Source organism: Homalodisca vitripennis, chromosome 6, assembly GCF_021130785.1.
Source record: "Homalodisca vitripennis isolate AUS2020 chromosome 6, UT_GWSS_2.1, whole genome shotgun sequence".
NCBI lineage: Eukaryota > Metazoa > Arthropoda > Insecta > Hemiptera > Cicadellidae > Homalodisca > Homalodisca vitripennis.
Window position 1 is genome coordinate 62,680,321 of NC_060212.1, and position 16,545 is coordinate 62,696,865.

A 16,545-nucleotide genomic window follows, 5' to 3' on the forward strand; every position below is an offset into this window, starting at 1 on the left:
TAAATTAAATGCGTACTTTTTTACACAAACACATTACACCACAAACTAGGTAATCTTGTGCAAAAAAATTGTGAGATTTTTAATGAAAACATCTCAATCACACACAGTTGAAAACAAAAGGCCTCGTAAATAAAATACTAAATGAAAAATGGACTGTTTAAATTAACTATTATATTTTTACTGTTTTAGATTATAGTGTAAAATAAAATGGATAAATGTGCAATGTTTCAAAATCAAATTATATCTCAAGCAAGAACGTAGCCAGGAAGAAATTTTCTTTGGGAGGAGGGGGAAAGACAAGATGATTGATATTTTCCCATAGTGGACAGACAGTAAGGTAAGTGCAGTTAACCAATCATTCTCCATTTTGTTCCTAGAAGGGTTCTTGAACCATTTCAATATTGAGAACGATCTTTCAGCAGTACATGTCAGTAGTACTGAATTATTTAAATAATAATAATCATTTGCTAAAAAAGTAATTCAAACATTTTATAATTTAGGTGGGGGTTCAGGACCCCTTGGACTCCCTCGCTGGGTACGTCCTGGATCTCAACCTCGCCAAAACAATTTCTCTATAATAAATAATACTTTTATTGTTTCTTACAACTAAAAACATTTACGGACACCTAGTTGCGTGAATTTTTAAACAGAAGAATTTATTGAAACTAAAGAAATCCAATCTATATAATTATTAGTATTTCTATATTTATATTGCAGCTTTACAACTTATAAAATTGTCCTCAATATTTAGCATACTTAGTATTATTATAGAGTAACATTTTATAGGTATAACACAACAAATGATAGATCTGGTGTTGTTGGCATGGGAAGCAGGAAATCAAATAACTTCCTTGGAGGTGATTTTGTAGGAGAGAAACATGTCAGTGAGAAAGGTCGGGGAGAGAGCAGATAAATTCTCTATTTCACACTTCTTTCCAGATTTCAACAGACAGTTCACCTGTAAACAAACATTTTGGGTGTAGTTAAGGCCTGGTAATTTCAAATGCCAAGGAACAAGACCTTGATCTTGGTGATGATCCTGTAACGCAAATATACATTAAAAGCTGTCGTCTTGCATTATCTGATGTGCAGGGACTAACCTCTTAAGAGCTGGCTATGACTCCGTAAGACATTGTCAAATTTCATGTCATTGACAATGACATTGTCAAAAACTTGCATGTCTTTATTTTTGGTTGCAGAGTTATGGTAGATGTTCTTGTTTTAAAGGTATGATCAATACACATCCAAACACTTGCTATTTTTAAGCACTGAGTGTATATTTTTCAAGTATTTAGATAATAAAGAACGAAAAAGTTGAAGAATTCTTCTGCATCACAAATAAAAGTATTGAAGAAGTGTTTGGAAGCGTATAAAGTACATTTTAAAATGAAACATTTCCCATAACTCTATGACATGAGAGTGTGCTTGAAGTTCAACACTGCACTTTTATGGGCCTAAAATTAAGGTGGGGCTAAAAACTAGTTCTAGCTTGAGATAGATTTTGAAACAACTGAAAGATGGAATCTACTTGTACTCATCATGGTTAAATAACTACTCACCTGAAATATTTATGAAATCAACTTTTGTTCCTTTTCAATTTGGGCATAATATATACCCCAAAAAGCCCAAATTGAAAAGGAACAAATTAATCTATAATCTATAATGAACAAGGTCTTCGCGCATGCAGGCCAACAAAAAAAAACAAAAAAACAACACTGGCAATGACGTTCTAAGAAGAGCTTGGAATGGGCCAAAGGGATTCAGTTCACTACTGAATCCTGAGGGTACTGTACCTTGTTCCAATCATCATCAGTGAACTGAATCCCTTTGGCCCATTCCAATATCTTCTTAGACATTGCCAGTGTTATTTAACAAGAAGACCTTGTTCATTTAAGGTTCTTCTGATGGTCCTGGGCGAAACATTTGTGCCATAATCTCTTAACTGGTCACTAAGAACCTTGCTGGTCATTTTTCTATTGACTAGTGTCAAGCTTTTCAACTTTCTGGCCATCCTTGAACTTAACGCTTTCTTCCGGCCACATTTTCTGATACGGCTGGATTTATAAATACCATTGATATCAAATGTTTTCTTGATCCTACTAACTGACTTCTGTGAAATATTTAGTCTGTATGCTATTTCAGTTTGTGTGTAATGATGTTCTTCCAAAAGAACCTTGGCCACAGCACATTTCCTTGGTGAAAGGTCCACATTTTTACCCATTTCCTGATAATTTTATAAATAGCCAATAAGGAAGTAAAAAATTGGTTTCATACACTCACAAATGACCTTAAACTTACTTTAATAATAACAGAACATACTAATAGAAAGATCTACTGAACGTAAAACATGTTAACCACATGAAAGATTAACTGTTACCTGATTGAGGTTATGCAGCTGGTAGATTTGTAAAGGCAGATGATAAACAAAACAGGCAGTGTTGCCACCCGCCAATATAAAATTACCACATTTTCTGCCCATACTATTCTAAAGTAACACACGAATGAGGGTATAAACTTTAACATATACCAACATGAAATTAAATAGTTTTTTGTAAAAATTGAGAAGAAAAAACTGTAAAAAAATGTGCTTTAGTCTAATAATTTGGCCAGCACTGTAGCCTTGGCGGACTCCGTCATGTCCCGCCACCCACCTCCGTACAAGTGTGGCAGGTTCTGGTAAAATTGTCTGAAAAAACCGGTCTGCCTAAGGGCCTGCTTATATGCCACATACTTTAGTAATAACTGACGTGCTTCCCTTATGATAATTAAGTTTTTATCAAAGGTATTATCCTTAAAATAAGGCACTGTTATTTTGAGTAAAGAAATTACCAGTTAATATTTTAATATGAAAGCTATTTTTGGACTAATTTTGTGCGTGATATAAAAATTTACTGAAACAGAATTAAGGAGCAAATTATTTGAAGTAAAAAAAATCTCATTGAGATGCAATATTTCAAGGTAAAACAATACTTCGATGTTTTCCTTATTGGTGTCCTTTACCTCTACATGAGTACCATATAATCTGCATTTATACACAATCTTCTTGTATTAAACCACTTTAAACAATCCTTGAAAACAACGTAAAAATAATACAGGACTCAAGAAAGAACCTTGAGTACTCTGTATTAAAAAACATTGAAAACCATTGAAAACAAATTTCATCATGTAATTTCTAAAAACGTTTTCTTCTGCAACATAATTCAAAATATTATTACCTATTACTTAGATAGCAGACAGACCAACCTAGCTCTCTCTAGTTTGGTTGATAATTATAAACTGTGATAAAAACCTGTCTGTGAACAAGGGAGAAATGGATACAGGTTTAAACATGAAATATCTGAGGAATAACCTTTAAACACCCTTGGAGTAGCAGGCTTTAGGCTTTGCTGTAACATCTCTCAGCTGGTTTTATAAAAAAACCGCCCAAAATTATTAGTAAAATTCGTAAAGATAGTTTTTTATGATTGATAACAGAAATTCGCAAGTTCAATGAAATCTCTCCATACTCAAAAAAAGTCAATTAATGCGCTTTCACATACTTATTATATATATATATATATAATTTCAATAAACATTGAATCGCAAAAAGTACTACTCGCTTCGCCGGGAGTCGAACCCGGATCCCTCACTTGCCGGTTTAATGTATATATATATATATATATATATATATATATATATATATATATATATATATATGTAGATATACCAAGATAACTGGGTCTGCATCCCAAACATCATTCTATTCAAAATAGTTCTTAAGAAAGATTGCACAGCTCAAAGTCTAAATCAGAACTGGGAAAATCTACAAATGATAATTCCTCATCATCATTATATCTAAAAATTCCTACTATAACAATTCAAATAAAAAAAACCAAAGGACCATGACAGAAATTTGTATAACACATTGCAAAGCACTGTGTTAGTTGCATGCAAAATAAACTATTTGCTTTGGTAATGCTACTAAATCTCTAGTTACCCATTAGAGAGCGGTAACAATCAAACACCACTACTGATGAGTTCTTTCAGTTCAAACAAACACTGCTAAAGTCTATTATTTATAAGCTATTGATCAGCTAGGTATTGACACATCACAATATTGACAGTTTTTGTCACTAAGGATGGGGCGATACAAAAATTTTGATTCTAATTCTGATACTGATAACAAAATTGTGGTATCGATTTTCAAATCTGAATTCAATGCTAAAACCGATTCCTGTAACTAAGAATATAGGCTGTATTTGTATATAAGCTAAAAAATTTATATCAATATTTTCAAGATGTGTCTAGAATTAAAATTACAAATTTGTTTCCTAATACACACCAATCAGTTTAACCAGTTTTATTTTCACTTGGCACATAGGTGTAAAACAAAATAAGCCAAAAGAAACAAAGGGAAAGATACCATAAATGGTAGCTGTCACATTTTCTATCACATTACACAGTGTGTTTTTTTTTTTGTTGCTATTAAAGCAAATTTACCAATAGGAGAGCTAGTTGTCACTTGCATGTTACTATTGCATATGGGCTGCAATGGTCATATTTTGATTACCCAACCACCAGGATCGTTTCTCTCTCAGACAGTTGCTGCTCCAAACAATAACCAACTGCAGAGGAATCTACAAATTTATAAAGTATACAAACATTATGTTTGACCATACAAAAATGGAACGCTTGCCTAAACATTATACGATTTTGAGTTAAATAAAATCATCACCAAACCTATTTCTGCCCTTCATAATCTTTTGGGGTCAATTCCCAATAACACAGAGAGACCCAAGAATACTATTCTTTTTAAGAAAATTGGAGAGATCCAAGTAAATGGCATTATTTTAAGAATTCAAGGTGAGAAGTAGGAGATAGAATTCTACTTTTATTAGAATATTCAGAATATATCTTTCACAAAATACGCCTTTTACATGAAAAAGATACGTACATTATATTGTAGTGTTACACTAACACAACCTCAAAATGGCACTGTGTGGAATAAGCAATAAAGTATCTGGAACTAAGCAGTTTGAATCTCCCTGTTGTGATTGTGGAAATGATTTTCACGGGACATGAGATAAGTTGAGTAAAGCTGATATTGAGTATTTTTCTCCTGCTCCACCTGTGTGGAGATGCAACCAATGTAGTGAGGACAGGTGTCAAGAATGTCGTTTAAAGTGAAGGATACTAAAGGTATGCTTACACGAAGACGTTATGTCTGCTATTAAAGAGTTAAGGAATTCAAGTCTCATGAGTCTGAGTGAAAAAATAGGATGAAAATACAAATGCATTAAGAGACCAGACTGAGAAAATGAATCAGTATTTGGAGAAGATTGAACATCTAACTGCAGAAAATGGTACGTTGAAGGACAAAATTCAAATGTTACAAGATAGATTTGATGAGGCAAAACGTTATTCCAGAAGGAACTGCATGGAAATAAAGAGTGTGATCCAAACTTTCCAAGATGTGAGAAAGGCATTAGGAGTGGACATATAAGACTTAATGATTGATGCCTGTCAAATCCTAGAGAAAAAGATAAATTCCTAGAAACCATCAGGGATTATTATAAAGTTCGTTCGAAGACGATGTCAATAACATACTGGCAAAGAGACGTGCTAAAAAACTTCTCTACCAGACATCTAAACTTGCCAACATGATCTATATGAATGAGTCGCTCATCCAGGCGAAGAGTAGGTTGCTGTGTGTGCAAGGAAGATGAAGAATGAATGAGGTTACAAATGGTTGTGGGTGAGGATGTAAGGATCTTCCTGAGGAAGCAAGATAATGTTCCAGTTCCATGTGTAAAATGTCAGGCTGACCTTGAACAAATTTAGTAAATAATTCTGTTTTTGTTTATAACAATAATATTAATAACAGTAGTATAGATTAGTACACATTGTACTACATAGAAACTACAGTATTAATTAATTTTATATTTTTAGTAATTAATAGATATCTATTTAATTCCATTAAAAATATAGGGTTTTAAGCCAAAGGGAAGGTCTAGTTATGCATTGAAATATTAGGAATACGAGGGCTAATTTTGATTCTTTCCTGGTGGATTACCATCCTTACCTAAGATCATGATTTTATCAGAGATCTAGGTTAAAGCTAATGGGACCCAATTTTATCGGATCACAAATAATATTCCACATGCAAAAACGAATGAGAACTACAGGTCCCATGGAATATCGATCTTTGGGCATAACATAAAGTACAAATTGAAACAGCTGATGTCATAATTGTCAGATAAATTTAATACCTATTTATAAAATACATTCGAATTCTAGTACAACTTGTATTGTTAAACAAGACCAGACATTGGGAAAATCTAATATTAAGGCGTGTAGAAATATTTTAATATTGGGAGGTGTAAATATAAATATTTTAGATGAAAGTTCAATTATTGATGGATATAAATTTACCTTGGCTGTAGCAATGGAAGAATCACTTCTCACTGAACCAACTAGAATCACGGATAATTCTAAAACATGTATAGATCACTTACTCGTAAACTTTAAAACACGAATAAACTCTGCATTGAAACCGGAACAATGATTAGTATGACGGGGACAGCCGTTCACCTATGCAGAGGGGCAACTACTGAACCAGCGAGTGACTCACCCAACTCAACGGTCAAGGCTAAGGTCATACAGGTATGTTATTGTATACATAAATAACAGCTAATTAGAAGTCTTGGAATTGTGGTTTGGAGCAATGTATAAGACAGCTAGCTGCATCTAAGGTTTTGTATGTATTTTATGATATATTTTGAACAATTTTACTTTATTCAAAAGAACCTAAAACAAGTATTAAATAAAATATCATAAAATTAAAACCTTGGATTATTTCTACTACTTGGAGACATTAAAATTATAAATAACTGATTAAAATAACTTTGAAAAATCTCCATAATGAGGAATAAATTCAGATAATATAGAAAAGACAAGTCTTCATATGAGTCTTAAAAAAATTAGTATCCCAAACTATTTAAAAATCATAATTACAATTATTTTAAACCTTTTAATGTTACAAACACTGGCTAGAAATATGTAATGATACTTTAGTGATATAGTTGGTAAAATAATAAGAGACCCTAAATGAATGGCTATTGGATTTAATAATTATTTTTGCTCTGTTGCGGAGCATATAAGTGCAAAAATAAAGAGACAGAGTAACGTATAAAAAAATGTTTTACACAACGATATGTTAGTTGGTCAATGTTTTTGACCCCTGCAACATTAAAAGATCTCAAAACAGCAATAAATTTAATTCTTATAAATTTAAGCTACGAAACAGGAGAATTTCAGGAAAAGTTAAATGAAGCTATGGTTCGACCGATATGTGAAACTTATTTTGTCGTAATTATAGACCAACATCTCTGCTGTCTTCTTTTCCTAAAGTATATGAGAAAATTATTTTTTTTTAATTTGTGGGGTTCCTAGAGAGTTCAAGCTTCTTCTAGTGTAAATCTATGGATTTATACAGGGAATTGGCATTGAAACGGCTTTGTTGGAGTTCATGTTGAAAGCAGTGTGTTAAAGTTAAACGGTATATAAACAAATTGGAATAATAAAATATAGAGTACCTCAGGGGTCTACATTGGGTGCAACTTTATTTTTGACATTTACAAATGATCTTTGTAATGGGGAATTTTATGGTGGAATTAGTTCTTTTACTGATGATACTTGTTGAAAATTCAGGAGAAGAAATTGAAGTTAAAATAAATTTTGACCTACAGGCCTTGAGGTGGGGATTTACAGAAAACAACATGGAAAAAACTAAATATATTATTTTACAATATATTATATTATATATTATATACTATCTTCCTTGAGAAGAAATGTGCATCTCAAAAATAAAATTATTTACAGATACTTAGACTACATAAATACTGATAGACAATCTAACAAAAACTTTGGGTTGATAGAAGGGAAAGAATCACTAAAATACTTGGGGTTATGACTGGACAAGGATTTAAATTGGAAAACACACATTGAAACTAAAACCAAAACTGAATAATGTATTCAGAATCTTTTGTTTTAACTAAATATGAATGATAATAACTTCTAAGAAATGCTAGATTTTCTCAGTTTAAGGTCAGTTAGAATATGTAACATTGTATAGGGGAGGAAAAGAGGGTGGACATATATAATAAATTTGAAAACATTAATTGCTCCTCAGAAACATTTAAAGAATTATTATGAGATAATGGAAGACTGAATCATCAATTTTATTATTTTTGTGTATGAAAGTTTTACCTCTCAGATATATGTATGTATAAAAAACATTAAAATATACTTTATGAGAATAGAACATAAAAAATATTCTTTATGAGAAGTAAGAACTTTAAGTCTTTAAATGAATATAAACTGATATTATGTAATTTAGAATATTCGCTTTTGCTGATGCCTTTAAGCACATTCTACAAATCTTTTTCTATATGGCACATACGTTAAGTGACTTAAACAATGGCATTTTGAATTAGGAGACATTGAACATATACTGTTTGAATTTAGTTTATTAATTCACAAGAAAAATAAATAAAAAATGAATAAACAAATAAATACAATATGAAAAATATGTCATGTCTAAATTATTATTACATGTTCTAAAAATATTTATTTTGTTATTTATTAGGAAAATGTTAACTACTATTAATTTTATATTAACGCAAATTGTACTATTCACATTTTAAATATAAATGTATATATTTATTCATTTTTTTTTGTTCATTGTTTTTGTTACGTATATTGTTATTTTTAAAGTTTATTAATGTCAATTTCATAATAACACAAATTCATATCAATACTTTGGTTGGTAACAGTATAAATTTAGAGGTCTATGGAAACAGGTGGCTTATTTGGAATATCAGCTCTTAAAAGTCAATATTATGTGTGGACAATAAAATAACTATTAGGATGGATGAATTCATTCATGTGTCTTTTTTTGGTTGTGTTATGATAATATAAAATTAAATATCTGCATTGTAGTAGCCGTGTTACTATAAATAAGGATATATATGTATACAATGCTCCTCCAAACAGACTAAGCCTGGGAGCTTAAATCTGTATTTCGAGTGTAAGAGACTGCTCAAGCCTTGTAATATACAAAGAATGATACAATTAAATAATTAGTCAGCCGGTGCACTATTACGGTTAATGTTATCAGTATTTATTTGACACAATATCAATATTGATATTGTGAGAAATAAAGTTCTCTCTTTCTACGTGCTGGGACGTGTGGGACAGGTAAATCTCTGAGTGTAGAGTGTTGTGGTTTACGAGTGACCGCACTTCTCATGGGATCGGTGTCAACACCTGCCGTCCAGAACAGTCGCTACTGCACTCCCAGTGGCCACCCGATACGCAACAGTCACTCTCACCGTATTCTCCACAAACGTACAAGACCTTCATCAGTTCTGCTACATGATACAGTGTAACATGAAACATGCTTGTTAAACAATGACCGTGTAAAATCTATCTACACTGGTGTCATGTTATACACTCACATGCAAACTCGGTTGATATTCAGTGTGAGTTCAAAATTCCAATTATTCCTAATAGGATTTCACAATTTTACTGTTCTAAAAGTCTGCTTATTTAGCATATTCTGAAACGGTAAAAAGAAAAGTAGAGCAATGCATTATTAATAAAGCACATGTTTAATATTACAGGACAAAATAATTTCTTTATTATTTATTAGTAAAACCTAAAACATTCGTAGAAACTTCTATTAGTCATTGATAATGGTGTACAACTCTTCAAGACTATAATTTAACCCCCTAGCCACTTGAACAGTTTCTTCTTAAAAATCTGAGGGCCAAGTTTCTTGAGTTCTTCTAGTAGCACATTAAAGTCTAGCACCTGCATACAATGGCTTTTTGGCAAATGAGTTGATCTGTGCATTGGCAAATTAAATTTATCAACCTGTCTTGTTTGACATTCGTGGATTTCACTGTTCCTCAAATATTTCCTTTAAAGGCCTATATATCTTAGTGATATACTTTGACTCCAATGTTAATATATCCAAGTTCTTAACTTTTTAAGAAGTACAGACTTCTTCATATTACAAATTTGGTATTATTGTGGTTTAGGACAAAACAAATTCAAAACAGGTGTTTTGGGTCTGATAGACTTATATAAGAAAATTACTGATCCCATCAACCTCTACCATTAATTTAAGGTGTGCCCTCCCACCAGCTTTACCACAGACTAAGTGTAAGCGTACAACAGAGCGCAAAAATCGAACCCATGACTCCAAGGCTAACTTCCAAGTTTGAGAGTAGCACCTTAGACCATACAGCCATCCTGACTTGATGTATTGAATGTGCAGATAGGATACCAACGGCTTTAAACAATATCTTGTGTGTGTGTTTAGATTAAACATCCTTATGAACAAACCGTATAATGACGTTCCAGAACATCATTCCCCACAAAGAGTTAAGAACCTCTCTACTACTATCTAGAAGATAGATTTAAGCTACCCATGATTTGCACTGCAGGCTTTGCAAAACTAGCACTTCTTGAACGTTAATGATGAAAGATCCCCCTCCCTCCTCGTAAGCACTATTTCATACTAAACATGTGTCTCAAATAGTGTAAAGTGAGCTATTCTGACAGCTTCTAGAGTGCTAATGAGTTTGACTCACTATGAAAAAAAAGGTATTGTATTGTCTTGAACACAATATATCTACATGTTAATTCCATTAGAGAAACAATTGTCAATTGTAACACGCAAGTGTTTTGCAGTGTACTCAATCTAAATCTAAAGGCAAAGATATGTTATCTTTATGACTTTTCCACATGATGCATTTTGTTTTGAATTATTAAAAACCAAATCATTGTTCAGGCAACATCAGAGCTCTAGTCATTGATGTGTAGGTGTAATTTCCAATGTTCCAATGATTTGTTGCTCATAATGAGAACAGTGTCATCAGCATATAAAACTGGATAGCAACACTCTCCTAGGTGCTCTTGAAGGTTTCCAATAAAAAGCACAACAGTTCTGCCCCCAAAGCAGATCTTTGAGGAACACACCATCGGCTTAGATCTTCCAACTTTAATACTAAATTACAAAACTTGCTTAATCTTGATCTACTGCAAATATTTTTAAACCACAATAGTGGTGTGCTCTTGATGCCTAAAGAGTTATGTTTAAAGACTTTGCTCAGATCTAGGAAAACACTGAAAATAGTTTTGAAAACAGTGCAAACTCGTAAAACCACATAACCATGTTGTCTCTTAGGTAGATTGTGATTTATTTTCGTATGTGTATGAGACGTATCACTATAATCTTTTCTATGACTTTTGGACACTATAATAGTCAAAGAGACAGATCTGAAATTCTGTATTTTCATTTTTATTACCTTGTTTGTGTAAGAGGTAAACTTTATATTTTTAGTTCTTCAGAAAATATCCTGAATTAAAGATTTATTGATAATACTAACAATGGGTGTACTAACTTCATGTCTGCAGAAATGTATTGCTTTACAATTTTCCCATATACTCCAGTCTCCTCTAGTGTTTTTCAATTTCATCAAAGAAATTACTCAATATCCCTTCTGATGTTTCTGATTGGAACTCATTGCATGCTGTACCGTAACAATCTCTTAGCTCACTGAACTTTTGGGAGGATTGAAGTTGACAGGAGTGTTTTCCAATTTCATCAAAGAAATTACTCAATATCCCTTCTGATGTTTCTGATTGGAACTCATTGCATGCTGTACCGTAACAATCTCTTAGCTCACTGAACTTTTGGGAGGATTGAAGTTGACAGGAGTGTTTTCCAATTTCATCAAAGAAATTACTCAATATCCCTTCTGATGTTTCTGATTGGAACTCATTGCATGCTGTACCGTAACAATCTCTTAGCTCACTGAACTTTTGGGAGGATTGAAGTTGACAGGAGTGTTTTCCAATTTCATCAAAGAAATTACTCAATATCCCTTCTGATGTTTCTGATTGGAACTCATTGCATGCTGTACCGTAACAATCTCTTAGCTCACTGAACTTTTGGGAGGATTGAAGTTGACAGGAGTGTTTTCCGTTATTGTCAAAAAGAACTTATCAAAATATTCTGTATATTATTTTTTATCAATAGCTCGGGTTGTAGTGCCATTGATGATCAACAGCCAAATTATCTCTAAATCATTTCTCCTTGATTTCCTTTCACTATTGACAATCTCCTAGGCAGCCTTATTTTTGTTACTTGCCTTAGCAATTCTTCGTGCTTTTTCCCCTTAATTCTTGCATCTTAATATCATATTCTTTCCTCTTTAGAAAGGCTACATTTTTATCTTATTCTTTTTGTTGGGTACCTATATATTTTTCATTAGCTTTTACAAAGTCTGTTCAAAGTTACAAATTATATTCATATTAAATCACATATTTATTTTGGAATAGGCTTATACAGTCCTACATAAAAACAAACAAATTATTAATGTTACAATAAAATAATTAGAATGCCGTTAAATCTAAATCATGACGATTCTGTTAGAAACCATTTTAGCAATTTGAATATTTTAACAGTGTATGATATGAATGATGAATTTAGGTCCATACAAATTGAATTAACCCTTCCCATTATAGCTCAATTATGTGTGTGTTTGGTATTTATAGCCTTGAAAACTATTTTAATTGCAAACCAAAATTGTTTAAATCTGTTAATTTAGGCCTTCGTGTAGATAGTTACAATACAAGGAAAACATATTTTTACTGCAGAACATCACTATTTACAGATTTACAAAGAAAAGTCAAGTTAAATTGGAAAAAAACTTTTTTTAACATTTACCACGTAACATTCAGGAGGAAAATAACACAGATACGTTTCAAATCAAGCTTAAGAAGTATAAAGAATTATAGTTTGTATTCATTATTAATTAATTATGTGAAGTTTGACACAATTTATCCCTTATTAATAATGGACGAATTCGATTGTCGCTTAGTGACACCATCTAGACTATGTATTTTGTCATAAAGCAAACTGTACAAGGTACTGTACTGTAATCATTCCTCAAAGAAAATTAAATTCATTAATATATCATACCTTAAGATCATACCTTAAGATATAAATTAAGAACATTTTTTCTGCGCACCTGAAAAGCTGCTCAAATACACTGTTTTGGCACTCAGTAAATTAGAAAACTGTGGCAGACACTAAAAGTGATTCCATTTTCTGTTATTCTGATTAAGACACTATCTTGTGTGTGCGCAACCTTCTGCGAACATTTTTAACATTTGAAGGCATATCATTCTCAGATCAGCATGAAAACATACTTTTTGCAGCGATGCCAAAATTATGCTGTATATTTTATCCAAGACATGACAATCATATCACGCATATTTATATTAAAATTCTATTCTAAAATTAGCCGATATAAGATTTTTTTAAATTCTGAAATTGGTATATTTTAATCTTAATTTGGGAGCCATATATCTGGCTGACAAATTCAAATTGATCTCTGAAACAAACGCAACAGAGACAAGAATGACCTCATCAATGCTTCTTACTCCTCACCACCGAACCTCAACTTACAGTATCTTTGGCCTAAATTTGCCCTTTTGTACATTACGAATATGGTAAAAATAAAGCCATTTGATTTGAAAACTTTTTCCTCAAAACTTCCTTCCCCCTTTTGTATGATTTCCTTTGTATTTTTCAACATAATAAATAATAAAATGTGGAATTAAAAAATATTCCCATCATACTTTAAAAATTGCATTTTGAACAGTTTTTAAAATTTAATTGCTTACAAAAATTATATTAAGGAATAGATTAAAGAAATCGAATCTAAAGTTGATGAAATCCCATTTCTGAAGTTGAATCCACCCCACCCTCTTGAATTGTAGTAATTTTGTTGTAACAAAAGCACAAAATAATTATTCTAATACGTTCTGTAAAATTTGTTCTAAAAAACCTCAGATTGATACCTGCTCTAGCAACTCCTGATTCTGGAAGATATAGGGTCTGCTGGCGAGGTCCCTGGCCTTGACAAAGTCCCGGGGGGTCAGGGGAACTGTAGGGATGCAGAACTTGGCGATGTCTGTGGGATGTATGCCGACCCATCTCACCTCCGCCACAGCTAAGTGTTGCGAGTACTCACTCAGACTCTGAAATGTGTATTGGATTATATTTCGTATTCGCATGAATTGGCATTTCAAATTCGCAAAAACATTTTACGTAGACATTTGGCTTTATTATAATTAAATACAATTTCATATCTCTGGTGTATTGTTGTTACAAGAAAACATATATTATTAGCATGGGGATATGTATACATGAAAGTGGATCAGGGGCCTCAAGGCCCTCTCAAAATTTTGAAAAACTATGATTAAAAATTTTACTTAGTAGCTTGTTTTCAGCTAAAAACATTTGTAAAGTCTTAAAGCTCAACAATTTCCTGGAGGAAGATTCCTGAGCTCCTATTTTGCAAGAACATAGCCAGGAACAAATTTTGCGGAGGTCCAGATAACCCATTTTCCCATAGTAGACAAGAGAGTAAGGCCCCATTTTGTTCCTTAAAAACTTCTTGACCCATTTCTTTGTTGAGAACGATCTTTCAGCAGTGCATGTCAGTAGTACTGAATTATTTAAATAATAATCGTTTACTAAAGATTTTGGGGTGTCCGGACTCCTTGAATCCCCTTGCTGGCTTGCCATTTTGGAGGATATTTTATACTTCCTAAACCACCCATTATGTCAAACCCCCCTTCTGAATAATGTACTATACATGACAATCATTATTAAAAACATTGCTAAACATAGTTCCAATTCTGAAATACAGTTTAAAAAGATCAAGAATCAAGAACTTTATTTTCCATTAAGTAAACAAGTCACAATAGGCATCGTCAAGAAGTTATAAACAAAATTAAGGTATAAAGTCCAACATATCATAGTTCATATACTCTTCTGCAGTATAAAATGCTTTCTTCTTAAGCCACTTAGCAATAGTACAACTAAATTTATTACAAGGAAGTGACCTGATGGAAATCGGCAGTTTATTGTATAACAAGATTTGTTGATACTTAAAACTATCTAAACACTTATTAAGCCTAACATTAGGTTTAACAAGATCTTTCTTGTGTCTAGTATTGTAATCATGTATTGAATTTGCTTGATTAAAATTACTAATGTTTTTCTTAACATAAATCAGGTTACAGCTAATGTAGATACATGCAAGAGTCATAATATTAAGTTGTTGAAAAGTGTTTCTACATGAAGCCGACAGATAAACATCATGCTAAACTTAATTTTGTTGACACATCCACAAATCTTAAAAATTCAACCAATTTTTATAAATAGTATTTAATGTCTTTTATTCCATGTTGTATTTTTTACATGTCAAACGCAAATTGGCCACTAATATATATCAAAAAACATTTCTACACTTTTTATGACTACCGTATCTATGAGTATATTTGATTTTTTGTTCAATTAATCTATGTTCTGAATTCCCGATGTGCTTTAGGCATGAACATATTCCTAATAATTGTTAACACAAATTCGAAATCCTTGAAATATTTGAAAACTTACAGGATAGTGAGATAATTTAAACTTTATTTTGATAACCTAAGGCTTGCTTTTATTTTTTTTACTATTTTTTTAAATATATTATTTTAAACTGAAATAAAATGTACTGGGACAAATGTATATAGGACTAATACAAAGGAGTAATTTAGCTTTGCTCTTTCTTGAATTCAAAATCATAATGCTATTGAACTGACCTTCACTGTAGCGTGGGAGTAAGTGTGCAACTATCTAACCGAGAGCTCACGGGTTCAATTCCTGGAGAGGTCAATGTAAATTTGCAAATGGATTTGGACAGATTTCACTTAAAAACGTTTAATATAACTTTTTAAAATGCCACTGAAAGAACTCCCTTTAAAAAATTGGTATGATTACGGATTTAATTTAATTTTTCCATCCATGGAACCAATCTTTTGTACTTATTTCCCCGTAGGATTGTAAAACTTGTAGTTAGGAGTATCTTAAATTTATGACTCCTGAGGAAGGATCACACCGACGTGTATATAATATACATCACACCTTGAAGTATATTTAGGCTATGTATTCTGTAAAAATGAAAAGGCTAAATAAGACCAAGTGAGATTGTATACAGTACAATCAAAGAAATGTAATATAAAGAAGCTGGTGTTTGGTAGAATCCCAAAACGACTAACTTCTCAACTATATCTGGACCATTACTAATGGAAAATATTTTCACCAAAGAATTATTGTTGGTGGGATAAACAATATACAACGCTAAAAGTTAATATAAAATGTAGCATGGAAAAGTGGTTGGATAATAGTTTACGAGTACTAGGCCTACCTTCTACGAGGTGGAAAAGAATAGAAACACTTTGTGATAGAAGCTGGAAATATAGAAACAAATAAGCATGTTGAACTAAACAATATAATAGTAGTATTAATTTGGTACTTTGGGATTATACCGACCACACCAGTATGAAGAACACAAAAATATAAATTTATAGAAACAAACATGATAGAACGAAAAAACAACTCTTTAATTACAAAACTACAAACTTACAAGCATTTCC

At 32.1% G+C, this 16,545-nt stretch overlaps 1 protein-coding gene across 2 annotated transcripts in view; it reads right to left on the minus strand.

Moving 5' to 3' along the window:
* Nucleotides 1–16,545, minus strand: part of LOC124364382 (meiotic recombination protein SPO11) — a 73,938-nt gene that overhangs the window by 28,631 nt on the left and 28,762 nt on the right. The window contains exons 7-8 of one of the 2 annotated variants that reach the window (XM_046819794.1): nucleotides 13,918–14,097; nucleotides 507–958 (exon numbers count right to left, since the gene is read on the minus strand). In XM_046819794.1, coding sequence (XP_046675750.1) covers nucleotides 839–958; nucleotides 13,918–14,097 — 300 coding nt within the window. In that variant the 3' untranslated portion in view covers nucleotides 507–838. Of the gene's footprint in view, nucleotides 1–506; nucleotides 959–13,917; nucleotides 14,098–16,545 lie in introns of those variants that run through there. The other variant, XM_046819795.1, reaches the window with a different exon arrangement.